At 34.6% G+C, this 27,957-nt stretch overlaps 1 protein-coding gene across 12 annotated transcripts in view; it reads left to right on the top strand.

The window, feature by feature from the left end:
* KIF21A (kinesin family member 21A) overlaps positions 1–27,957 on the top strand; it is a 155,387-nt gene that overhangs the window by 110,780 nt on the left and 16,650 nt on the right. For 3 of the 12 annotated variants that reach the window (XM_054527104.2, XM_054527107.2, XM_054527106.1), the window contains 15 exons: positions 1,291–1,398; positions 5,204–5,272; positions 5,375–5,589; positions 5,738–5,891; positions 6,074–6,268; positions 6,696–6,797; positions 7,571–7,736; positions 8,220–8,240; positions 12,232–12,292; positions 12,663–12,717; positions 15,659–15,873; positions 18,518–18,625; positions 20,342–20,470; positions 22,573–22,611; positions 26,993–27,129. In XM_054527104.2, the coding sequence (XP_054383079.1) occupies positions 1,291–1,398; positions 5,204–5,272; positions 5,375–5,589; positions 5,738–5,891; positions 6,074–6,268; positions 6,696–6,797; positions 7,571–7,736; positions 8,220–8,240; positions 12,232–12,292; positions 12,663–12,717; positions 15,659–15,873; positions 18,518–18,625; positions 20,342–20,470; positions 22,573–22,611; positions 26,993–27,129 (1,774 nt within the window). The remainder of the gene's footprint in view (positions 1–1,290; positions 1,399–5,203; positions 5,273–5,374; positions 5,590–5,737; positions 5,892–6,073; positions 6,269–6,695; positions 6,798–7,570; positions 7,737–8,219; positions 8,241–12,231; positions 12,293–12,662; positions 12,718–15,658; positions 15,874–18,517; positions 18,626–20,341; positions 20,471–22,572; positions 22,612–26,992; positions 27,130–27,957) is intronic. The other 9 variants (XM_054527105.2, XM_054527109.2, XM_054527108.2 and 6 more) reach the window with 6 other exon arrangements.

The following is a 27,957-nucleotide window of genomic DNA, read 5'->3' as shown; positions in this document are numbered from 1 at the left end:
GCTGTGGACTTTATCAATACTGTATACACTTAAGCTACACTAAATTGATTTTAAAAACACTCCTCAGTGATAAATTAACCTTGGCTTACTGTAATTTTTTTACTTTATAAATATTTTAAGTTAAAAAACTTTTTGACTCTTTTGAAATGTCACAGTTTAAAACACAAATGCACTGTATAGCCATACAAAAATATTTTTTCTTTATATCGTCATTCTGTAAGCTTTTATCTATTTTAAATTTTTATATTTTTTACTTCTTAAACTTTTTTGTTAAAACTAAAACACAAACACGCACAATAGCCTAGGCCTATGCAGAGTAAGGATCGTCAATATCACCGTCTTCACCTCCCCATCTTGTCTCACTGGAAGGCCTTCCGGAGCATTAACACACATGGAGCTGTCATCTCCTATGATAACAATGCCTTTTTCTTAAATATCTTCTCAAGGGCTTGCCTGAGGCTGCTTTATGGTTAACTATTTTTTCATAAGTCCAAAATATCTATAAAAAGTATAGTGTAGTAAATACATAAACCAATAGCATAGTCATTTATTATCCTTATCAGGTATTATGGACTATACATAATTGTGTGGACTATACTTAATATGACTAGCAGCACAGTAGGGTTGTTTATAGCAGCACTACTGCAAATGGGTGTAGTGCTTTGTAATGTGATGTTATGACATTATTACATCACTAGGCAGTAGGAATTTTTTAGCTCCACTATAATCTTATGAAACCACTGTCTTAAATGTGGTTCATTGTTGAGTTAAATGTTGTTATGAGACACATAACTGTCATTTGATTATTATGTTGTGTAGTTGCTGATAACAACAGTAGCTAAAATTATTAAGTTGTTGAGAATTCAAGTGCCAGGTACTGTTAAAACGCTGTGTGGGTGTTAACTGGTTGAATTCTCACAAAAATCCAGTGCTGTGGAAATATTATTTCCATTTTATAGATGAGCAAACCAAAGCCTAGAGAGGTAAAGTAATTAGATCAAGGTCACACAGCTACTGATAGTAAGCTAAGTATCAAGATTTCAAGTTGCAGAACAACTGAATATTGAATACAAAAAGCATAGAATACGAAGCAATTTAATAAAAATGTATTAGAAATAGAAATATATGAATCCCACAGAAATAAGAATTGCCCATTTTAAATGTGCAGCAAAACTGCATGTTTCCATGTTAAGTATTTGGAATTCTAAGAACTTACTTCCATATATGTGGTTGATTTAATGAATGTTGTGACAGAGTAATTTCAATAGATGTATATACCTAATTGATTAGGTTCGCCTAATGAAACAAATGAAAGAAGAACAAGAGAAAGCCAGACTGACTGAGTCTAGAAGAAACAGAGAGATTGCTCAGTTGAAAAAGGATCAACGTAAAAGAGATGTAAGTGGATTTTAACTCTCAGTTATATAAGAAAATTGTACATTGAAAAAGATTGTTTAATAAATGGAGCAAAAATTTCTGATAACTGTAACTACTAATTGCAGGTTAAGGACAATAGATAAGCATACATTTTATAAAGTGTCATTTATTACAGTATGTTGATTATGGTAATTCAGTATAAGAGTTCATAAAAAACACTATAATATTATATATTTTATTTGAGGCTTATTTTCCAGATGATGACATAGAAGTAAATGGCAAGAATGACTGGTTATCTCTAGGATGACCAAGGAACTAGTTGCAGTATTATATAAGATAGCAAGTTTAGGATGGTTCTGAAGAATGTTTTATCACTAGAGGTACTTATAAATAATCCTAGAGTAACAACCAGCCTTTATTAGAAGAGGCTTTTCTAAGGACTATCAAAATTTTTGTATCCTTTGACTAAAGATTCTACTTCCATGAATTTAGATGAAGAAAATAATCTAAAATAAGTAAAAATACTATGCATCAAAATCTTCACTGTAGGATTCTTTGTAATTGTGAAAAAAGTAAAAACAACCAAGATCCCTGGCAGTAGGAGGAATGGTTAAAGAAATTATGGTTCATTCCATTTATATTTTGAAACTGTATACTTATCTGAAAAATGACCATGCATTAAGTGTAAATCATGGTCATTTTACAAATAAATGTATGCTTGATTTCAATGCGGGAAAATTCAAAGGATACATCTCAACGTGCTAATTGTAGTTGTGTTAGGGTTATAAGTTATGGTTGATTTTTTTTCTTCTTTCCCAAATTTTGGCAATATGATTATTTCTTTTAGGTGAAAAATTATAGTTATGATTTTTTTTTCTTAAAAGGAGAAGCCGGGTACAGTGGCTCATGCTTATAATCCCAGCCAGCACTTTGAGAGACTGAGGCGGGAGGATTGCTTGAGCCCAGGAGTTCTAGACTAGCCTGAACAACAACACAGCAAGACTCCCTCTTTGAAAAAGAAGAGGCCATCACTTTTTCCCTTATTATTGGTTAGGTTGCAGCCATTATTCCTTTTTACTTGCTCAACTTTTCCTAAATCCTCCCTGGAAAAATATGAGCATAAAGCATATTTTAGAAAATGGAAATCTATTTTGGGTTGTAAAGAGGAAAGGGGATGGAGAAAAGGGGGTAGTGAGGTAGAAAAGTGGATAGTGGATATTTTGTCCAGATGACTCTCCTGTTTTGGTTATGTTTATTTCTTTTGTTCTCCTACAATGTCAGTGTATTTTAATAATCAGTGTATTTGTCACAGTTAATTCCTGGGCATTTAAAATTGTGTTTTTATCAATTTGTTCCTACTGAAATCAAGTAGAAGCACATTCTAACATATTGCCTATTCTTTTTTTTGTTATTGTTTTAAAAGTTGAGTTATATAATTCACATATCCTAAAATTTACCTTTTAAAGTGTACAATTCATGTTTTTAGTATATTCACAAAAGTGTGCAATGATCACCACTATCTAATTACAGAAAATTTTCATTACTCCAGGAAGATACACTATACCCATTGGTAGTCACTCACCATTGCCCCGGCCCCTGGCAGCCACTAATCTACATTTTGTCCCTGTGGACATTGCAGATAAATGGAATCATACCAGATGTGGCCTTTTGTGTCTTGCTTTTTTTTTTTTTTTTGAGACAGAGTCTTACTTTATCGCCCAGGCTGGAGTGCAATGCGTGATCTTGGCTCACTCTAACCTCCGCCTCCCAGGTTCAAGCCATTCTCCTGCCTCAGCCTCCTGAGCAGCTGGGACTACAGGCATGCACCACCACACCTGGCTAATTTTTGTATTTTTAGTAGAGATGGGTTTTCACCATGTTGGCCAGGCTGGTGTCAAACTCCTGACCTCAAGTGATCCACCCCGCCTCGGCCTCCCAAAGGGCTGAGATTACAGGTGTGAGCCACTGCACCCAGCTGTGTCTGGCTTCTTTTATTTAACACGATGTTTTCAAGGTTCAGCCATGTTATAACATGTATCAGCACTTCATTCTTTTTTTATGGTTATATAGATAGAATATGTTTTGTTTGTCTGTTCATCAGTTGATAGACGTTTGGGTTCTTTCCATTTTTTGGCTGTTTATTTTATATTTAATGAAAACCTTTGGACAACGGGAATAATTTCTTTACAGTGTATGCTACCTATTTCTTTATTACTAATTCATATAAGATATAGAGAGATCAATACTGAACTCCTGGGAGGAACTTTTTGAATCTTTTCTATAACATATGATGCCTATATTCTATTATAAAGACACAATGCTGGCTAATCACATATAAAGCTAACATTCATACTCCCTCTCCCTTTTATTTGTTGCCTTGTGTACATATTGACCTCCTTTTAAAATTGTTCCTTGTCATATTCATCTTTGAACCCTTAGAAAGTTCAGGGTGATATTTACATACCATATAAAAATACGAATGAGCTTGAGATTTGGTTTTTAATAGTAAGAAATTTAATGTAACAAGTTTCAAACTATATGATAATTTTAATTTTTGATAATTCATTAATTAAAAAAACATATTAATTTTGCTTTTATATCAGTCATTGTGGTAGGCAATTAAGATATGGCTGTGATAAGATAAAGTCATTTTCTCAAGGAATTCCCATCTGATGAGACAGAAATATACATAAACATAAAATGAATGATCTTTTTGAATTTGAATGCAAAACACAAGTGATTATTTGTTAAATAACAGAATTTAAGTACTAGAAAGGAAGTTTGTAGTGAACTGTCATTCCTAAACTTTGTCCAAGATCACAGAATTGAATAAATGATAGAACTGGAATTAAGACCTAAGTTCTTTCTTTCTTTTTTTCTTTTGTTTTCTTTCTTTCTTTCTTTTTTTTTTTGGGTTAGAGTCTCACTCTGTCCTCCAGGCTGGTGTGCAGTGGCACAGTCTTGGCTCACTGCAGCCTCTGCCTCCGGGGTTCAAGTGATTCTCCCACCTCAGCCTCCCGAGTAGCTGAGATTGGAGGCACTTGCCACCATGCCTGGCTAATTTTGTATTTTTAGTAGAGACAGGGTTTTGCCATGTTGGCCAGGCTGGTCTCGAACTCCTAACCTGAGGTGATTCTCCCACCTCGGCCTCCCAAAGTCCTTGGATTACAGGCATGAGCCGCCGCTCCTGGCCTCTGAGTTCTTTTTAAGTCCAAAATTTTTTCTTAAATTATATGCCTGTAGAATGGCTCGAAGTAATCCTAATTAGTCATCTTTATTTTGAGAGTACCTAGAAACAAATTAATAGTCAATGCAGACATGTTTTATTGTCCATTTACTTTATCCACCATAAGATCCATAGTTATTATAAGTACTAATCAAATTAATATATATTCCTATGTCTACAACAGTTGATAATTATTGTATATATTATAAGATGACTCTATTGAAAATATTCTAAGCTTTGTTCCTTCCTGTTTGTGCTTCAAACAGCAACTAAAACAAAATATCTAACAAAATTAAATAAGATAACATTTGTAAAGCATTTAGAAAAGTACTTGCACATAGTAAGCACCAAATGTATCAAATTAAAGTATGTAACAGAGATAACCTTTCATTTTTTCAAAAAGGGATGGGGTATATCTGTATTTATTTGTGTTTGTTGGAATAAAATAGCTGTACCTGTAATAATATATACAAGGTTGTTGACTCAGATTCTGCTAAGAACTCATAGTTCCCAGGGGTACGGGGAAATATATTCATATAGGAATAGGAAATATTGTATCTTTCACTTTACTATTTCCACTTATTTAATATTATTTTATAGCATCAACTTAGACTTCTGGAAGCCCAAAAAAGAAACCAAGAAGTGGTTCTACGTCGCAAAACTGAAGAGGTACAGTAAGCAAGCTGACCATTTGGAAGAAACATTCTGACTGAGATAAATGATGTATTTCTATAGACTAAGAGAATGAGTCAACCTTTGCTGCAATTTCAGGTTACAGCTCTTCGTCGGCAAGTAAGACCCATGTCAGATAAAGTGGCTGGGAAAGTTACTCGGAAGCTCAGTTCATCTGATGCCGCTGCTCAGGACACGGGTTCCAGTGCAGCTGCCGTTGAAACAGATGCATCAAGGACAGGAACCCAGCAGAAAATGAGAATTCCTGTGGCGAGAGTCCAGGCCTTACCAACGCTGGCAACAAATGGAACCAGGTCTACATAATTCTGTTCCTGCTGATGTAATCTTCTTGGCCGTTAATACTGAATGTTGTACTTAAATGAAAAAATGGCTCATTATTTGGCAGTGCACAATCAAATAAGTGCATAAGTAATTGAGCTTGTCTGTTTTATATGATTATAGGAAAAAATATCAGAGGAAAGGATTGACTGGCCGAGTGTTTATTTCCAAGACAGCTCGCATGAAGTGGCAGCTCCTTGAGCGCAGGGTCACAGACATTATCATGCAGAAGATGACCATTTCCAACATGGAGGCGGATATGAATAGACTTCTCAAGGTGTGGAAAATAGAGAGTAGATATGCTCCCCCTTAGCTGACTGTTAATTTTACTCTTCCAATTTTGTTCCCTGGGTAAATTTAACACTTACCAAGTTTTTTTTTTGGGGGGGGGGGGTTTGATGGTACTGTATATAAATAAATGAACATAATTTCTTAAAATCCAACCTGCTTTCTCAATAGCAACGGGAGGAACTCACAAAAAGACGAGAGAAACTTTCAAAAAGAAGGGAGAAGATAGTCAAGGAGAATGGAGAGGGAGATAAAAATGTGGCTAATATCAGTGAAGAGATGGAGTCACTGACTGCTAATATAGATTACATCAATGACAGTATTTCTGATTGTCAAGCCAACATAATGCAGATGGAAGAAGCAAAGGTTTGTAATTTTTAAAAAAGCGTAATGGTTTAGTGAAAAGTACTTTTGTATTGTTTATAGTTCAAAGCACTTTCAGTTTTTACATGAAGGTATTTTCTATTTCTTGGTCTAATCTAATGCTTAGGTTTTACATGTATGCCACTTCCTGCTTGCTTTTCAGATTTCTCTGCTGATTGTGTGATAACATTTGTTGTTTATATAACACATGGGTCATCTTTACATCCCACCTTGAATTCTTAACTGCTTAAATGTGTCTTATCTTTTCAACTAAACCCTATGTTTCTTGGGGTAACGATCATATATTGCACTTATCTGAGCATCTCATTAGCTAACCCAATACCAGGAAATAAATATATGAAACAATAGGCTGTTGCCTTCTGTTTTCAGCTCAAAGTAATGGTCATCATATTATGCTGATTTTATACAGGAAGAAGGTGAGACATTGGATGTTACTGCAGTCATTAATGCCTGCACCCTTACAGAAGCCCGATACCTGCTAGATCACTTCCTGTCAATGGGCATCAATAAGGTAAGATACAACCACACTGTTACTGAAAACCTAAGTTTTGACTAATTCATTGTAGTTTTATTTTTCTTTCTGTAGTAACCCTTTGCTTTGTAATAAGGAAGAAGATTATTCATAATTGGAAAGTATTTCTTTTACCTTTCTTTAGAGTCAGGAAGAGTGAGAAATATTTAGATCAATTTCATTAGCATGTCATCCATTATGTTTGTTTATTAGATCAGATAAACAACTTAAAGAAGAAATAATTCCCCTTTTGCTTTAACAAAAGAAAAATTAGAAAAAATTTCTCAGCATGCAAACAAATTTGGTATCATAACTAATTTAACATTGATTCTTTACAGATCAAAAGCAAATCAGAAAAAAAAAATTTAATCATTCGCTTATTTTGAATGTAAATACTCTAATTTGTCACCTGTAAGAAAACCCTGCCCAAATGTTGAAGGTGATAATGGTTTCTGACTCACTTTTTTTTTTCCATGTTGGGACTGTTAGACTCTTTCTGTTCTTACGCCATCTCACTTAATTTTCACAATGTGCTAAGAGGTAATTATTATTGATCTCATTTTGCATATGAGGAAACTGAGAATCCAGAAGATAACATCTTGGACAGGTGAACTTGTACATGATCACTAAGCCAGTTACTGGAGGAGCTGGGATGACTCAAGGTCTATCTGATGTCAAAGCCCATATATCATATTCATTTGCTGTTTGCTACAGATCTTTGTGTGGTAGATCCTGTTTCGTATGACCTAAGATAATTTTTTGTTGTGTTTCAGGGTCTTCAGGCTGCCCAGAAAGAGGCTCAAATTAAAGTACTGGAAGGTCGACTCAAGCAAACAGAAATAACCAGTGCTACCCAAAACCAGCTCTTATTCCATATGTTGAAAGAGAAGGCAGAATTAAATCCTGAGCTAGATGCTTTACTAGGCCATGCTTTACAAGGTAATTTGCTCTCGATTTTAGTTAAATGAATTTGCATGGTAGCTTTGCTTTTTGAACATGGTATAGTATATCCCTTTCCCCTATGGCTTGACTGAATAGATGCTATGTTTACTCATGCTTTTAATAATTATTCTTTCTTTAATTTGCATGTGTACATTTTGGCGAGGTAATTATTGTCATTCCAAGAAATGGTTACCAACTTAAAATGGCGTACTTAACCTTATTAAGCAATTAGTTTTTATGGGCAAAGAAGACCAATCAAGTTTTCGTATTGGTTATCTAAATTACTTAAAATATTAACCAAGTTTCATTACTTTACTCTGCGTATCTCACTGCCTTAAAAATAAATTTATAAGTGTTTGCTATGGCATCTATTCTACATGTAAATGGTACATAATCTTGTTTTATGTGGGAGTTTTTAACATTGGATCTGTTTTGATTGGAGTATTGCTTTTTGTTTCCTTTTTGCTGTTATTTACACAGATCTAGATAGCGTACCATTAGGTAAGTATGTTTAGCTTTCTGTGTATCCTACAGCTGCATGAATTACTAATTGTTCATGTACACTAATTGTGGTACATCTTATTTTAAAGATTTTTATTGGTGGTCAAGTGGTTTTTGCATGATCTTTTTTGAAACGTATCCATGCCCACAAACACACCAAGTCTTTTATCTTTATTAAACATTCCTGATTTTAAAATCCTTAGATGTTTAAAGAAGTATGCTTTTGTTAGTTGTCTCTTTTATTATCTGAGTTCCGGTTGTGCCTCCAGTTTCATAAACCCCCTATGTTCTTTCTCTTTCTTATAGAAAAACATAATATATATGTTCCGTTAAAATTTTTAAATGTATCTATTAACATGCATCTATGGTTTTAACCTCGTAAATAACTTTCTTCTGTAGAAATCTTTGGTATATATATACATGTACACATGTGTACATGTATATATATTCTTATCTGTTTTGTTTTTGTAAATTTAAGCACATACTTTTAAATATTGTAAACTGAACAAAACTATCCAAAGGATTTTACCTGAACAGGTTGAAACAATATTGGTCAGGCTATTCAAGTACCTGGCATTGTAACTAGCACTTTTCCATTCCACGTGTTATCAAGCATGTTTCTTTGCCTCCTCCTTCCTCTGTCCCTCTCACTCTTCCTCTCCCTCCCTCTCTTGCTTCTCCTCCCCAGTCCATCCTCCTCTTCTTTCCCTCCTCCTCTTCTTTTTTTTTATTGTACTTTAATTTATTGTGCCTCCTCCTCTTCTTTCTCTTCCTCCTTCTTTCTCTCCTCCTCCTCCTCTTCTTTATCTTTCTCCTCCTTCTTCATCTTTCTCCTCCTTCTTGTTCTCCTCCTCCTTCTCTTTGTTCTTCTTAGTGGCTCAATTCATAGAAATATATGCTGTCTTTTAACTCAAAAGATAAATTATTTGATGTCTTTAAGTGCAGAAGAATATTAAATTGCTAATTTGATGAGCAGAGTCACTGTTTTCCAACTTTCAAACAAATTTCAATTTTCTATAGCTTGAAGGGTCAGAAGCAGAGAGTAGGAACTCATTCAGCTAATGTATCCTATGACTCATGGCAGAAATTTGCTCTAGGGACTGGGGCTCTCTCTAGACGAAAGGAGCTAAATAAAAAGCATGAGATGAGAAAACAATGAAATTTAAACCACAGAAGCTAGAAAGTTATAGGTACATTGCTTTAAAAATCATTTAGTTGTTCTCCAGTTTTATCACAATCATTGGGCTGGATGCTGGGATTCAAAGATGAGTGAGATGCTGATCTTGTCCTTATGGACTTGATGCCCTACTGAGGAGGAGAGACTATGATCAGATTATGATATATTGCAGTGAAGGCAATGATTGAGATCTCCAGAGTTATGGGAGCACAGAGTGGGACCACCTAACAAGAATGGAGGAGTTAATGAAGGCTTTCTGAAGGAGATGACATTTAAGCTAAAACACAAGTGAAGAAAAAGAGTTAGCCAGGAAAAAAGACAAGGTTGAATTGGGGCCAGAGAGTCGCAGGTAGCAAAAGCTAAGGCATTGGAATTTAGCCGCACTTTTGTGTGCCTGAGGCCTACAAACAGGTTGATGCTCCAGAGCAGCAAGTTCATGACATGGAATGATGGAACTGAAGGGTAGAGGATGAGCCAGGGCCAGCGCCCCATGCTCACAGGGTTGTACTTTTGTAGCCTTTAAAGAACATCCTTATTTTTCTATATCTGTGTTGGGATCCCCAAGGTCACCACTATCATCAGAGATTTGCTAGAAGACTCACAGGGCTTAGCATATGGTTGTATTCATGACTAAGATTTATGATATCAATGTTCATAAGGGGAAAAGACACAGATGGACTCTGGAGGAATCTGTGTCCAGGCATTTGTATCTCTCTCCCTCCGATAAGAGATCACACAGAGTGCTTTCTTTCTCCAGAACAAAAAACGCAGCAATATTTGTGCAATGTTTATATCCAAGAAAGTCCAGTAGATGCTCAGTGCCCAAGGGTTTTACTGGGGAGGGTGACATATGTACCTTCTGTCAGTCTAGACTTCCAGAAGGAAAGCAAGTGTTCAGCATAAGCCATATTATTTGCACGAAGTTTCTAGTGTACAGTGAGCCACTTTTATTGGCTAACAGTTGACTGGGGACGCTCTGAGAGCTGTTTTCAGCTGTCAGCCAAAGTCCAATTTTCCGACTAGGCCTTTCTAAGGACAGCGGTCTCAGGGACTGCAATGTTAAATTTTTAAATATATAATTTAAATTTTTAAATATATAATTAGTATACAGAAACTATATATATATAAAACTTTTTAGAAGAATAACTTTAAAGGAAGACTTTTAAAAATCCAACTGTTTGGTTAACTTCCAGTGAAGTGAGACTGTGAAACTTTACAATGATATAGATTAACTTTAGGGTATTTGGGAGTTTTGTTTTGTCTTTGGCTTTAAAGCTACTGTGATAAGAAAAGAAGCTAACCTTGGGCTAGAGTTGTGTTCTTAGAGTTGAGAGTACAACAGTGAGTTGTTGGTGTGTCCTGCTGCCCAGATAACCATAATGCTTCAGACCAAACTTGGTCCTGAAGAGGGCCTGAGTTGGTGACCATCTGAGTGGGATCCTCTGGACTCTGGCCAGACTGGTTCTGTCAAGACACCATTATCTCTAACTAAGGCATACAGACATAAGCAGGAGTTAAGAGCTTTTTACGAAGCACTTGCATGATGTTTAACATTTAATTTCATCACACTGTGCAAGAAAAATACTAGCAAATCTTAGCCTGCTGTTAAAACACATGGAAAACGAGGCTAGGTTTGTCATTTCTTTATAACATAATTTTCTATGTTACTGACTAATTCAGTACCTTAGAACTCAGTTATCTTTTCTGTGAAGCAAGTCCTTGAGCCTTCCTCTAATGAGATACATATTGCCTTCAAAATCACCACTTTTTTCACTTCAGAAAGTAAACCCCTTGGAGTGAGTCCTAGATATGATTCTATTTTAGGTAATAGTACCAAGTATTACTGAACAATGAGAAAGGAAGAGAACATTTGTGGAGAGAAATGAATCAATTGACTAATGGTGCCATAGTCTACCTGTATTATATAAAATTAAAAATTAAAAGGGGATGAACCCTATATATTTTTCTTTAATGTATATGTTGCTCATAATTTTGTCTTTAGATTTATTGAATGATTTTTATAATAAAATGTGTACATTAAAAAAACCTACACCTATGTTAGGGGCTCGCTGGCATTTTAAGTTGTTTACTTTCTGTGGCTGTTTTATTTACTGACTTCCTAACAGTTTTATATGTTTAATTCTTCTCCCTTTTCACTAGTCTGCTACAGTTGTTCTGAAATAGCAGTGGTTTATTTGTATTAGTTTACAGAGCTGTTGCATGCAAGCCTATTGTTTTTGTCTTCTGTGTTCATGTGAATGAGCTGCATGCTTATGTGTGACTTCTGAACACCCTCATACACACCTTCTCTCTTTCTATATGAAGGCAAAAATACAAAAATTAAAAAAGGAAAAATATTTAAGTACATTGGCAAAACTGATAAAGTATAACAACTATATTTACACTTTATGTAGTATTCTTGGTTGACTCAGTACATTAAAGGAGGCTCATGTAGCATTTACTTTATATTTTTAAACAGTGGATTCTTGTATGTTTGGATGGTAAAGGATACGTACATGACTCTGCAGTATTCATATGTACCCATCTCATTCAGAAGGATGTTATTCTTCTACAGTTTACCATTCAAAGTCATGGTTTTCCTATTTGAACATGTTTTACTCATTCTAGAACACACAATCAAAGGAGAGTTTTTAGAAATACTTTTCTACAATTCTGTCTATTTAGATTCAGCTACTAAAACCATTGTGCCCATATTGAGATGTTGAGCTGTTGTTTATTACAGCCTATGGATTGCAGTCACCATTCAAACTGTGACATGGGGATAATGCTTACATTTTAAACATTTTTTTGTAGAAAATGTAGAGGATAGTACCGATGAGGATGCACCTTTAAACAGCCCAGGATCAGAAGGAAGGTAAGAAGGCCTTTAGAAACAATAGAGTTGACTTATTTACATATTTTAAATACTTTTATCTTGTATCAAACAATTACCATAAAACAGAAATAATTTTCAATTTAATGGCCTAGTGAATAGCACTTAGAAACAGTAAATAGAAACCAAGTTAAGTTACGCTTAACCATCATAAATTTTAAAATGAAAATATTGAAATATTTAAGGAACATAAATGAATTATTTTTAAATTAATTCATTTTGACTTTAAATATTGTCTTTCTGTATTTCCCATAGGCATATAAATTTTTTGTAGTCATTGATATAGAGGAGCTATAGTTTTCTATAATAATTTTCTGTTTAATCTTATGCTTAATTATTTATTTGCATATAGCACGCTGTCTTCAGATCTCATGAAGCTTTGTGGTGAAGTGAAACCTAAGAACAAGGTAAGGAGAACTAAAAGTATCAGGTAAATGTGTTTTACACCGTTATTTGTTATCACTATTTAACACATAAGTTCAGATTTGACACTTAATAGATTAGCAAGAGGGCATGGTTTTACTAAAGCTCTTCTTTATTTAGTTTTTTTAATCATATTTCCCTTTAAGTGGTAACTGAAAAAATTTATATTAAAAAATTTCTCTGGCCAGATGCGGTGGCTCATGCCTGTAATTCCAGCACTTTGGGAGGCCAAGGCGGGTGATCACGAGGTCAGGAGATGGAGACCATCCTGACTAACACCGTGAAAACCCGTCTCTACTAAAAATACAAAAAAAGAAAAATTAGCTGGGCGTGGTGGTAGGCGCCTGTAGTCCCAGCTACTCGGGAGGCTGAGGCAGGAGAATCTCTTGAACCCGGATGGTGAAGCTTGCAGTGAACCGAGATCGTGCAACTGCACTCCAGCCTGGGCGACGGAGCGAGACTCCGTCTCAAAAAACAAAAAAATTCTCCTTGGTGGAAATTGGGCTTTACTGTATTCTTATATTTTTCCCACTAGATAACACAATTATGGAGGGTGATTCTTAAGCTGCGATTAACTAAATTGTAGACTCTGTAGTGGCATACAATCTCAGTCATTTAGATTGGCAGGAGATTTTTTAAATTTTAGCATTCTAGTGTGTTCTTAAGTGTTTCTTATTTGTTTAACTGTGCCTTGAGGTGGCTTTAATAATAATCTAATCTGTAATTATTATGTGTTAAAAATTTATGAAGCTATGATGCATATTTGTAGGGTTTTAAAAAATGATATAAATTATACATGCAGTTAAATGTGTGAGATAGCTGTGGTACATATCAGATTGAATGTGGTAGCATTTGATAGTTTGATGACTAACAATCATACGATGTTTGAAAACAGAATTCTTGCAGTGCTTATTAAATATTGTTGAATGAATGGATTGAATCAGGACCTGAAATAATAATACTGTGCAATGGATAGTATATATTTAAGGCCCACAGTAGTTAATCAGGTAATGCAAATGACTAATTTAGCTGGTATACAATGAACGGTTCATCATTATGATTACCTGGAGAGTACATGCCCTATCTAAAAGGAAATAGCCACCATCAAGTTTTGCTCATTTTTGCTGTGTGGGAATATGGGCCTAAGGCTACCAGATCCTTTGTTTTTTCAAGAGAATTCTTAAATACGGATTTTTACATAGATTTCACAGATTATTAAAACGCTGGTCAAGCCAATCAAAAAACATCTCCAGGCTCTTACACATAGTCTTTGAGCTATTGGCTTGGCAACATGTGGTTTGTGTTTTATTATTCTAAGTGTCTAAACAGAAGTTACCAAAACTCAAATAAAACATCTGCTATGGTTCGGATCTAGTCCTAAGCAAAGAAGAGAATCTTTTAAGATAAATTTTATCTTTCAGGCCCTGAGAAAGCCTATTTAGTTATGCCACTGTGGGACATTAGAGAGAGATGTGAAGTGGTGGCCTAAAGGTCATCTCCTGAAAGAACCACCTGGGTTAAGAATTCCCAAGAAAAATTTCATCTCTGCTCTAGGTTCTTGGCTGTGGAGAGAATTAAGAGTATAAAAAATGGCTACAGGGCTTTCTCTTTTAAAACATTTTCTGAAGTGCTACCTGCTACTCCGTTTGAACTGCTATGATGCCTGAAAAGGATCTTGTATCATTTTTTTTTTTTTTTTTGAGACAGAGTCTTGCTCTGTCGCCCAGGCTGGATTGCAGTGGCGTGATCTCGGCTCACTGCAACCTCCACCTTCCGGGTTCATGCCATTCTCCTGCCTCAGCCTCCTGAGTAGCTGGGACTACAGGCGCCCGCCACCACGCCCAGCTAATTTTTTGTATTTTGGTAGAGATGGGGTTTCACCATGTTAGCCAGGATGGTCTCAATCTCCTGACCTCGTGATCTACCTGCCTCAGCCTCCCAAAGTGCTGGGATTACAGGTGTGAGCCACCGCACCCTGCTGGATCTCATATCATTTCTTTTTCATTTATTGAAAAAAATGAAGTTGATTATATATTTTAAATTTGTGTGTACCAGCACTGTGTTAAGAGCTGGGGCTATACAGCTGAAAAAACAGGTTTGCTCCTTTCTGGAGGCTTATAATCTGGTAAACCACTTGATTATCTGTTAGTACTTTAGTGACATTAACAACTAACTGAGCAATAACCGGATAGTCACTTGGTTGTCAAGAGTAAGGAAAAGAATGCTTATAGTGAGTTTAGATTCTAGGAAAATAACCTTTACTTGCCTCAGCAGGCTGCCCAAAGCTGATACTAGCTGGTGTTGTCCAGTGGGCAAATTAAACATATATTTAAGGCACCATGGGAAGAGGCTTACAATAATTGAAAAAAAATTGTATTAGAAAAAGAAATTAAGCATGGGAAAAACCAGGATTTAGTTGAGCTTCCCTGCAATTATCTTTTGGTTTAATGTCCTTCTTCTTCTTCTTCTTCTTTTTTTTTTTTTTTAATTATATGTTGAGGGAGCTGGCCGCAAGTGGCAGAAGAGCACAGTAATGTTGGAGGCAGACAGCCTGGCCTTGAATCTGGCTTTGCCACTTACTAGGTGTATGACCTTGGCCAAATTACTTAGCTTTTTTGCCTCAGTTTCCTCAATTGGGAATTGAGATAATGATATTACCTATCTCCTGCTAATATAATAATGTATTTGGAACAGTGCCTGGCATATAAGTACAATACAAATGTTGGCTATTATTTTGGCATCTAAAGGTTTTATCTAGCTATAGCTCTGGCTTGTCACTATCTCACATGCTATGTTTGGCACACCTTCTAGGAAAAGACATGCTAAATGTTTTACCTATTTCAAACTCATATAAATCTCTGCTCTCTAATCAGCTTCTATGCAAGAGTTTGCTCCTGATTGCTTTTCCTTCCATTCTTTGACTAGGCCCGAAGGAGAACCACCACTCAGATGGAATTGCTGTATGCAGATAGCAGTGAACTAGCTTCAGACACTAGTACAGGAGATGCCTCCTTGCCTGGCCCTCTCACACCTGTTGCAGAAGGGCAAGAGATTGGAATGAATACAGAGACAAGTGGTACTTCTGCTAGGGAAAAAGAGCTCTCTCCCCCACCTGGCTTACCTTCTAAGATAGGCAGCATGTAAGTTTGGCCCAGCTACACTAACTTCTTTTCTTTTGGCTTTTTAAAAAAAGTATGCATGTTGCTGATTTCTTATTTCTGTTATTTAAAATTTATATAAATTTGATCTCTGGTTTTCAAAATAATTTGTTAGGTGTTGTCTCCCCTAAGGTATTGGAGTTGAAATAATTTAAGATGAGATGTCCTTTGTTGAATTGGTTTGTCTTGTCTCCAAGTTTAAGATCATTCTTAAGGTTTATAATTTTTATAAAGGCTGACTTATGAATTACAGAAAATACTTACATAGAAATACCTAAATTAAAGTTATACCTATAAAACCATTATACAACTATTATGTATAAACAGAAAGTTTACACTCTTAAATTTGCTCTAAATTACCTATATCCTAGTTTTAAGAGTCCTGTCAGGATAGTAAATGTTTGCTGACTTTTAAAGAAAAAAGAAAATACCAATTACAAGTTTAATACATTTTGAGCTTTCCTAATTTTTTTACCTTGAAGCATATTGCATATTCTGGGATGAGTGTATGCCCCAAAAATGTTTTTATTGGTATTATTAAAGATTTGAAGGAGGAAATATTCTCTTTCCTATGATAATCTGAACAAAAAACCTTCTATTCAAAATAAATCTTGCATAGACTATTTTTAATTATTATCTTGACAAAGAAGATTTTCCCACATAGTCCTGTGTATGTATGCATATGTGTATGTGTGTGTGTACATATGTGTACCATGTGTGCATGTGTGTGTTTTGATAGTTATATTAATATTAGATTAGTCATTCACTGGTAAAGATTTTTAACATTATTTTTCAAACTAATCTTCACATGTGATCTAGCAGATCATTTATGGAATGAATACATCTCTGCACCGAGGAATGTTGCCCCCACAAAAGTGGCACACACTATATGATCTGTAAATAATACAAAATAACAAACTTTCCAACCTTAATGGCCATTTTTCATAATATTCTTCATTTTATGAGGATATTTCCATTGTTTTCCATTCAGTAATCCCATCTTCTACCTTTTGTTCCAGAATTAATTTTAATGATGACAGAACTTTCTTGCATGTGCTTGAGGTGGCCTATGTAATTAACTGTTGGATCTGCTGTTAGAGATTGCTAACCAGCATAGTTTATGGCTTCATTGCTTTTGTGATAAGATGAGAATAGAAGAAATGCTTTTGGTGAAGGTAGTGATATAGAACTGAGGTCAGATTTTAGGAACTAGCATGTGTTAGGTATTTAGTCTGTCAGATGAGTGAGACTTTTGGAACTTCAAGACTAAATCTGTGGCCTGGAATCCAGATTCAGGTAATCTCTTCTATTTGTCTTTTTACATTTTAAAAATGTATCCTTTATGACAGGTTGTAAAAAATATCTTTTGGGCTCTGCCTCTAAATAACTTACTTTAAAGTTTTCATAAATTCACATGCTTATACTCATATATTTGTAATTCTTTATACATTGTGAGAGTTTGGTCACTCACTTGGTGCAGTAACTCTTATAAGCCATTACTGCGTAACTTTTACTCAAGTGATCCTTATAATTTAAATGATACAGAATTGCTAAAATGTGATTTCCTGATTAGAAAAATCAAGCACACAAAATTTAATTACATTTAGTTTTCGCTTTTAAATAGGAATCATGCAAACCCATTCTGGAAGTCTTGCTGTCTAATTCCTTAGTGTTTTTTTTTTCCCCAGATTTTTTTTTTTTTTTTGGCAGAGTCTTTCTCTGTTGCCCAGGCTGGAGTGCAGTGATGTGATCTTGGCTCACTGCAGTCTCTGCCTCCTGGCTTCAAGCTATTCTCCTGCCTCAGCCTCCCCAGTAGCTGGGATTACAGGTGCCTGCCACCACACTCAGCTAATTTTGGTATTTTTAATAGAGACAGAGTTTCACCATGTTGTGCAGGCTGGTTTTGAACTCATGACCTCAAGTAATCCACCCACCTCAGCCTCCCAAAGTGTTGGGATTACAGGTGTGAGCCACCATGCCTGGCCCAGACTTTTTTTTTTTTTCAGTTAAAATTCATTACCACCATATACAAAAATTATTTTCTTAAATTTTTAATTACAAGCAGACATTTGGCATTTAAAATATTTAAGGCAAGAATACTTTTATTACTAAAATATACATAGATACAAATTAAATACTAGCTAAGTAAAATAATTTTGTATTTTTGTGTGTGTATGATTACCTATAGAACTATTTTGTGATTGTGTCTCAATATTAATTCATTAAATCTCATTGTTTCTCATATTCTGATATTCTAATATTTTTGTTCTTACAAAACTATAAAGATAATTTTTCTTCATCTGAAATAATTACCAATGAAATTAAAACACATCTAAAATATTTGTTATAGCTATTTGGCAGTATATCATTGATATTTATATTCAAAGATAGTAAGTTGTTACATATTTAATAAGATCACCAATTTAAAAATTATAGTTGCTGAGCTTCCGTCAACTAAAAATAACTCATGTAATATTTTCCTATGTTAGTTTTATTTTTTGTTCTCAAGTAATAATCTTTCTCAGGTTCCAGTTATTAACCTATTACAAATTTTGGATTGACTATCTACCAAAGTTGTATGTGCAAATTTAGAATTAGGTAATTAAAGAATCTTCTTTTACTTTAGTTCCAGGCAGTCATCTCTATCAGAAAAAAAAATTCCAGAGCCTTCTCCTGTAACAAGGAGAAAGGCATATGAGAAAGCAGAAAAATCAAAGGCCAAGGAACAAAAGCAGTAAGTGACTAATATTTTTTATCTGCTAGACTGTATTAAATGCCTGCTGCACTTAGATGCTAAAGACAATCATGAAATTATTTTCCAGATTTAGGCTGGCGCTGTGGTTATGACTATTTGACTAATCAAGACAGTCAGGTCAGCTTTTGCCTTGGCTCGGTGGTCTAATATTCTTGGTCATACACATACCTGTAAAAATATTTGAGCACTTGTCCCTGATCATGTCCACTTACTTACTTGCCAGTTATTTGTGTATATCATTTTAAGAGTTAATATATACTTGAGGTAAGCTTTATTAAGTCTGTATTTCAGATAGTCTTCTATTAATAGGAAAATTTAGAATTAATTTTGACCATCATTGTCATGTCAGCTAAAACTGATCTTGACCGTACCTCTTTAGAGTGGCTGACAGAAAAACTAATATTAATCATAGGGTGTGTTATTGTGCCATTTTCTTGTTGCTCTCTCTTGTTTACATTGTTGGTATTATCCTCAATGTTTCTTCTGTGTGTTTTATGAGGGTTAGTTTACTTAGCAGTACATAATATAATCTGATTATCCACTTAACTGGGCATTTACAAATTGCAACGTGACAGCATGCAGAAGTTGATTGGATTAGAACCACTGTTACCCTGCCACCCCTCCCTCAGTTTACCTGTTCTGCGTGTGACAAGCAGATCTCAGACATGTCCTTGAAAGCATTTATGCAAATTTACATTTAAATATTAGTGAAGTGAATTACTTTAATTTCTTTGACATAAAAATAAATGTGAATATATTTAAAAAGAAGTGTTCATTTATTTTCCGTGCCTAAATGGACAATTCTATACCATCCCCTACCCTGTGCCAAGATGCACGTTCTCTTTTTTGACCACGGGTTTAGCTGACTTGAATGTCATAGAAATTATCCTTTTTTTTTTTTTTTTTTTTGAGACGGAGTCTTGCTCTGTCGCCCAGGCTGGAGTGCAGTGGCGCTATCTCGGCTCACTGCAAACTCCGCCTCCCGGGGTCACGCCATTCTCCTGCCTCAGCCTCCCAAGTAGCTGGGACTACCGGCGCCCGCCACCACCCTTGGCTAATTTTTTCGTATTTTTAGTAGAGACGGGGTTTCACCATGTTAGCCAGGATGCTCTCGATCTCCTGACGTCATGATCCACCCGCCTCGGCCTCCCAAAGTGCTGTGATTACAGGCGTGAGCCACCGTGCCCAGCCGAAATTATCCTTCTTATCACCCTTGCTTCCTGTACTTAAAGATGTAGTTGGCCTGTTTCTACTGAATTAAATCTCTCGAGAATAATTGGGAAATGGGGATGGAGCACATAAATGATTTAAAAATAGATGAATGAGTCAACTGAATAAGCAAACTTCTCGTAAGCTCTCTGGGTCTCTTTCCTCATCTGTAAAGTGAGCAACTTTCTCTTGATTCTAAAATTGTATAATTTTAAATGTGGCTTGCTTTATTTTTATACTGACTTCTGATTTCAGCAGACAGAATCTTCTCTTTAGTGCCATCTTGTGGCCAATGTAACAAAATCCAGTGAAAGGAAATTTTAAAAATTGTTCAGAATGCATTTTATCTTACAAAAAAGGAAGAAAGGAAAGAAGGAGTTCTCTAATAAAAAGCTTTTTTTTTTTTAAAGAGCATGTTTCTTACAACTTTTCTAACAAATCATAACCAATTAAAGCCACCTACTTAATGTTCTTTTTTTCTTGTAGCTCAGATTCTGGAACTTCAGAGGCTAGTCTTTCACCTCCTTCTTCCCCACCAAGCCGGCCCCGTAATGAACTGAATGTTTTTAATCGTCTTACTGTTTCTCAGGGAAACACATCAGTTCAGCAGGATAAGTAAGTCATTATGGAAAAGAGCCCCAATTATTTATATAATATTCTGAACCTGTCAATACAGTCTGTAGAAAACATGTAGTCATCTCTGTGTAGGAGATGGAGCCTGACTTGTGAACTCTTGCCATATTTTATGCATCTTTCCAATGGGAAAGGAACCATGCAGCCAAAATTAGAGAAAATTATTTTCCTGCTGAACATTATTCCCTGTTGTAGATTTGTATTGCTATGCCTTCAGCACTTGTCTTGCCTTTTCTTTTACAAGTAAATTAGAACTGAGAAATCTTTGAGACCACTTGATGTTTAAATTTTTGGAGATTCTTCAGCTTCTGTGAGCCCACAAAAGCCTCTAATTTAGATAGCCTGAGTTGGAAAGAGGCAAATTACTTTACTTCTGGGGGATATAACAGTTTACAAAGACCATTGTTACATGTGCAACACGTTATTGTCATCTGATTGTTCTAGAAAAGTTCACCACAAAATTTCAATAATTGTGTTCTTGGAATAAAAAATCACCTTTACGGATGGAGAGAGTAGGACTGGGAGTGGGTTGCAGGGGTGGAGAAGTTGGAGGGATGTGGAAAATGTAAATGTCATCAAATTTGAAATGACAAAGTATCCACACATTGAGCCAGAATCTCTCTTGCAAGAATGCCATACTAACAATACTGCCATAAGGTATTTATTAACTCTGACTTGTCTGCTTGGACTTGGAATGATAATGATTGTTTTCTGCTATTGCCATCCTGTATATATCAATAATCTCTAAAATTTATAGGATGCCATTTAAGATCTGTCTGTCTGGCATGTTTAGATCATTTTAAATGGCTCTATAAACTTAGAGAATCATACCATAATTTTTAAAGAATTATAAATACACTTAATTTATGGATAATTCTTTTATTTATGGATCCTTCATTAGATTTTAATGTGGTTTAATTAATAGAAGATATGTTCTTTAAATTGATATAGGTAAGTAAATATTTTCATGTGCAATTAAACAGAATACTCTTTAACATTGTCAAACTATTTCTGTCATTGACTGAGAAAAGTTGAACATTAGGAATACTTCTGGGAAGTCAAGTTTCACTAGGTATATGAAGAGTTGCTAAATTTGTGTCTACCTTGCCTTCACAGTCAGAACATTTTCTGTCAATCTTTTGATAATCTTGACAACCTAATCACAGTTCTATATTTTTACTGAAATACTTTATGAGCTACCAATAATTTGAATCTGTTGTCATCTCTATAAACTAAAATGTAGAATAACTGACTGCTCTACACTTTCAAAAACTTGCCTACCCCTTTACATTACTTTCTCTGGGGCTCCTTTTTGAAGCTACCATATGCCACTAGCAAGACGCAGATCCCACACATTGTTTCTGGTTACATTCTATGCCAACACTCACCATATCCTCATTCTCCGCAAGCCTGTTGTACAATCTAAATAGATTTTCATAATAACCAGACTCACTGCAGTCTTGGAGGCCTCAAGGTAGGGCTAACAGGAATCACTTGTCTATTTTAAAAGCCCACTAAAGTACCCCAGCTGTTACTAAGATGCTCCCTAGTCAAAAGAACTCAGTGTTTTTGAGGTAAGTTTAAAGCCAAAAGTTATTAAATTTTGAGTGACTTGCTTTCTATGTGAAAACACAATCTATTTGTGTAACTTCAACATTAGAGTCTATATCTAAAGTAATAATTATCAAGGTGAATAAAATTGATCAACAGTTATTGAAATGGGAAAATTTTTCCAGGACTAGTCAAATGAAATGGAGCAAACCTTGAGGTGCTATATCTCATGTACTTGATACTGTTCTTCTCCAAGGCCTAAATTTTAGAAGTGAGGATAGATTTTGTATATCAGTATTAGAAAATTTTAGCCCCCAAAGTCTTGCTAGAAGACATAAATATCAAACTTTTTACGTGACTTAGCTATACTTTAAACATGCTAATATCCAGTGCAAGTAGAAAAGCAGGGCACTATGAAGGAAATGTTTGCTATATATCTGTTATTCATGCTGTTGATTTTGAGTCCAAAGTCAGTGTCCTTACCTGTTGACATCTGTATTCTTTCTCTCATAATTCTAACTCTTTCACTATAGGTCTGATGAAAGTGACTCCTCTCTCTCGGAGGTACACAGGTACTTTCTTTCCTGCCTTTCCTACATGCTGGAATTTCATTGATGTTCTAAAGTGCCTTCCTAGAAATTCTAAGCAAGTCTCATTTTTGTTGCATGCATCACTTGTTGTAAATCATATAAATGCACTAATATTTCTAAACATGATAATTTTAATACATTTTTGTGGTCATGCCTTTTAGATAAAGTAGTGGTTTTTTTTTGTATAATAGTTTAAAAATTGTGATACCTGTTTTCTGTCTGTAATCTGAATCTTTTCTTTAAAAGAAACCAAGTTTTATGAATATTGATGTCGAGAAGATTTCTTATTCTCAACAATTAGGTATTTCTAAAGCCTCAAAGTATGTGAGGTAGATAAGGTATTTTTTTCTTGTTGGTTTAGCAATTTTAAGTAAAAAGATTATATGATTAAAAATAAAAATATGCTAGAGAAAAAAGGATACTATTATACCAAAAATTAAAAAGAATAAGAAATAAACACTAAAGAAGCATTTTTTAAAATGAATATTTTTAAGAATAGGTGCAGCTTTAAAAATAACTGTTATTTTTTTTCATTTTATGGATTTTTCTGGGGGTCCTTAACTTCTCTTTCTCTTTCTCTCTGTGTCATTCCCTTTCACCATTATCATTTTATGTCCTCCCTCTTTGCACTTGTTTTCCTTGTTTTATGGCCATTTTGCTGATCATCAGCAGATCCTCCAGAAGGTAGGCAGGGGAAGGGAGAGGAAATTAATTTCATTTCCAGTATCAAAAGGCCTTACAGGTTTGCGTGGAACAAAAATAAGTGTTTATTTTTTTTTCCTCCTTCAGATCAAGTCTGTTGTACAAATTTGCCATATTTAACCTTAAACTCGTTTAAAGTTGATTTTATATTTCAAAATGTGAATAGATTAATTCAAATAGAGAAATACCATGGCTGTATGTTTCTAATATCTGTAAGTTTCTATTATCTTTGGTAGTTTATATAAAATATTAATCCTAATATTCTGAATATTTAAGAACATTTTAAAGTATCTAATAAAACACTATGTTTAATATTGAGATTTTTTTTTCTCAAAAGACTGAATAACCAATGACATAAAAATACATAAGAATGACAAAAAGGCATCCTGATCTCCTGGAAATAACTGTGCCATACATAAGTCACTGGGGCAAATATTTACGGAGTATTTTATGATACTATAACCTTTGACATGACAGAATTGTGTTGAATATTACATCATCAGGGAAACATTTAATAGATTCTTAGGATAAAGTTTGTAATCTGAAGGAAAGAAACCTTTGGAGACACAGTATTACATCTGAGGGTACTGTTTAGCTTTTTTCTTAAGAAGATTTGTTATTAAATGCACATTGAAAATAACTCTTAGGCTGTTAACATGAATTGTTTTCTTACAATCAGCTTTTTGACCTATATATACATATATATTTTCTGTTTGAGAATTAACAGTAGCAACCTACTATTCTTTAGAATCATACCTTTTCAATATTTGAAGCAATATGTGTAAATTCGATGGCTTCAGTTCATATCTATGAACCTTAAGGCATCAAAATTTCCAAATGGCAGATTCAGACTTTTGAGTGGGTTTTGCTCCAATTTCAATTTTAATCTGGTTAAATCGTTAGATTACAAATTACTGAGCATTAGTTTCAGTAATCTCAAATTGACACACGTATGCAAATCATGGCATCAGATTTCATAATTATATATCCAGAGATAATAATTCCTTATATCATTTATAGGGATAAGAAACTCCTGTTGCTTTTGTGATCATTATAACCAGACCCTAAAAATAAATGTTTTTTCTCCCCAACTCTAAATTTACCTCCTTTAAATTTCCATTCATTAGTCTTCATCGGCCCTTTTTTCCCTTACCAGAATTAATTTTATATATCTTTTTGTTTATATATGACAGCTCTTCAAATATTCAGCCCTTTTAAATTATGCTGTTGTATCCTCTCTCCGGTAAATGTTCTTTTATCAGCTCAATAGTTTCATCATCTGTTCCTTATGTAATATAGTCTACAGATCCTTCATTCTGCTTCTACTGTTTTGTAAAAGCTCCAATTTTTCAATGTTCTTCTTAAAATGGGACATCTAAAACTACACCTCATTCCATATATGGCCTACATAGAATGCAGTAAGTCTTTCGCTGTCTTTCTCCTGAAATATTTATTTCTATTAAACAAATCATTGATAGTGAGTAGGCATATAAAATAAATGAATTTTGTTTCAGTGATTTTTTTCAGGCAATATAATGTCCAGTTCTTTAATATATCCATTTAATAAGCATGCCACTTCTCCCTAGGGCTAGGTAAAGATTGACTAGATACTAAAGATCTTCCAGATCAGCAGTGACCTTGACTCGTTAGGTGTGACTCTTCAACTACCTGTGGAAATAATTTACTCTAACAGTTCCATACTTATTCACATTGTCCACAAGGATATCATTTAAAAGCCTTATTGTATGGGCTTTATTAGAGTCAACATATATTGTGAATATGACATTCCCTTAAATTGGTATCTATTAACCCTACAAAAAACTTTCCCCATGAGATGATGAGCCCATGTTATCTTTTGTTGGTGAACATTTATTTTTAAGTGGATAATGATTTGCTTAATGTATTCCTCTTTGAGACTCAACAGGAAGTTGAGTTTCTGAATTCCACATTTTTCCTGCTTTTTGGAAGATCAGGTCTACATGTTTTGTCCCTTTTTTTGATCTTTGTGATTTCTTAGAGTACTGACAAGGATTTTGCCTACACAATGGCATATACTTTCAAAACCCTATGATATAATGATTTAAAAACAGAAATACTTGAATTTATTGAATAAATCTCCATTGTCAGCTCTAACTTATCTTGGGCTCACGTTTCTTAATCATTTCTGCCCTCTTGCATCTCGAAGATTATTCTCTTTCATTAAGAAGATGGAAACAAAACAGTTTTCCTTTATCCCTATATTTGTCCTAATATGCCATTTGTCTTACATAATGGACATAATTCAACATAATTTGAAGCATATAATGCTTTGAGCGAAGGTACATTTGACTGTTTGTCATGTCTTAATTCATTATCATCTTTAGCCTCCCCAACACCATTATTTTAATTCAGACTCTATATTAAACTCTTCTGGGAGAGGGACAATGTTTTGATAATCTTTATATTTCCATAGTACATAGCCCAGTGCCATAAAGCAGAAACTACAAAAATATCAAATTTATGAGAAAGCTCCCTAAAGAGCTTCACTGTTTTTAATTTTTTTATTTTAAATTTTTGCAGGTACATAGTAGATATATATTTATGGATACATGAGATGTTTGGATACAGGCATGCAATGCACAATAATCATTTCATGGAGAGTGGGGTAGCCATCCCCTCAAGCAATTATCCTTTGTGTTACAAACAATCCAATTATACTCTTTTAGTAGTTTTAAAATGTACAATTATTATCAACTATAGTCACCCTGTTGGGCTATCAAATAGTAGGTCTTACTTTATTCTTTCTATTATTTTTGTACCCATTAAACATCCCCACCTCTCCCAACCCCCACTACCCTACCCAGCCTCTGGTAACCGTCCTTCTACTCTCTATGTCCATGAATTCAATTGTTTGATTTTTAGATCCCATAAATAAGTGAGAATATCCAATGTTTCTCTTTCTGTGCCTTTCTTATTTTACTTAACATAATGATCTCCAGTTCTATCTATGTTGTTGCAAATGATAGGGTCTCTTTCTTTTTTTATGGCTAAATAGTACTCCATTGTGTGTATGTACATTTTCTTTATCCATTCACTGTTATTTTAAATTCTCCTTCTTTTAAAATTTTCTTTGAGATTGTCAGTTCTTTAAGTTTTTGATCTTTTTAAGCAATTATCCCTTGTCCCTTTAGAATTTCTGTTCATTCAATTATTCCTATCTCCAATTTTTGTTTGAAATCTTCTTTCTTAGTATTTTAGGTGGCATATATGTTACACTTTCTCCAGCATGTTGCTTTACACCCCAGCTTGACATAGAATTATGTCTTCCTGTTATTTGTCATTTCTGCTTCTTCCTTATTTGTCAGAATTCAGTACACTCAAATAATTCCCATTGTGGCTTCATTAAACCTTGGAGAGATGAAATTATTAATAAGAAAATCTAGATGTATTGTAGTCTTTGCTCTTTGCAGAATGCAGCTGTTAGCAGATGGCTGATTAGTTGATATACTCCATCACTATTATTATTTCACACTTTGTCCTTTTGCTTAAAAGAGAGCAGTCTGGATTTTATTACTTATAAAGACTTCTTAAAGTTAGGGAAACAAAAAACAAAACTAGTCTCATGATATAGTCTCATGATATTGAAGTGAGTCTTGGTTTGTTTGTTTTTTCCCCACCTTAGGGGCATAATCAACCCATTTCCTGCTTCAAAAGGAATCAGAGCTTTTCCACTTCAGTGTATTCACATAGCTGAAGGGCATACAAAAGCTGTGCTCTGTGTGGATTCTACTGATGATCTCCTCTTCACTGGATCAAAAGGTGCTAGTAGTTATCTAATGCAGATATTTAATAGCTTTTTTTTTTTAAAAAAAAAATTACATTTTTAACATGCTCTAGAAAACTGTCAAACTATTTAAGACCGGAAAGAATCGGATAATCTGATTAAACCCCTGAATCTAAAATATATAAAATTATTGCACAGTTGAGCAGCAAGTAAAACCTCTGTTGATGTTTTGTGAATACAATGGTGGCAGAATACATCTCTCTACAGTATTTGGGCATGTACTGCATGTAGGGTCCTGAATTTTGAAACGCAGGTTATATAAAAATCTATAAAAGGCTATTTAAATATACAATATGGGAAAGAGAATAAGATGCATAGCAACCACTATTTCTGCAACACTTACTACATATCGGGGCTATGCTAGGCAGTATACTAATATATCTCACCTAATTCTCACAACAATCTCAATGAGATACGTGTTGCATCCTCATTTTGTAAACAAAGAAACTCAGGATTCAAGTGAATAAATACTTTTCTCAGGTAAATTTAGCTAGTAAGCAGAAGAACCAGGATTAGAAACCTAGGTATACCCTTCTCCAATCCTGCACTCTTAACCCCTTTGGTACAATTGCAAGTAACTGGAAACCAGCTATAAATGCTTTGAAGAGTTATAGACTAAGAGTTTTGGGATTCTGGAAAAGGGAGGAATTATGCCCAGCTGTGAGGAACAAGGAAGGCTTTGACAAGGAGTCATTTAGGATGTACCTTATAGGATGGTTTGGATATTTACAGGTAGGAATGAATAATCAAGATTACAGAATAACATAAGCAGAGACATGAAGATAAAAGTAGGGCATGTTTGG

This window comes from Pongo abelii, chromosome 10, assembly GCF_028885655.2.
Source record: "Pongo abelii isolate AG06213 chromosome 10, NHGRI_mPonAbe1-v2.0_pri, whole genome shotgun sequence".
Taxonomy (NCBI): domain Eukaryota; kingdom Metazoa; phylum Chordata; class Mammalia; order Primates; family Hominidae; genus Pongo; species Pongo abelii.
This window is presented reverse-complemented; position numbering and strand designations above follow the sequence as displayed.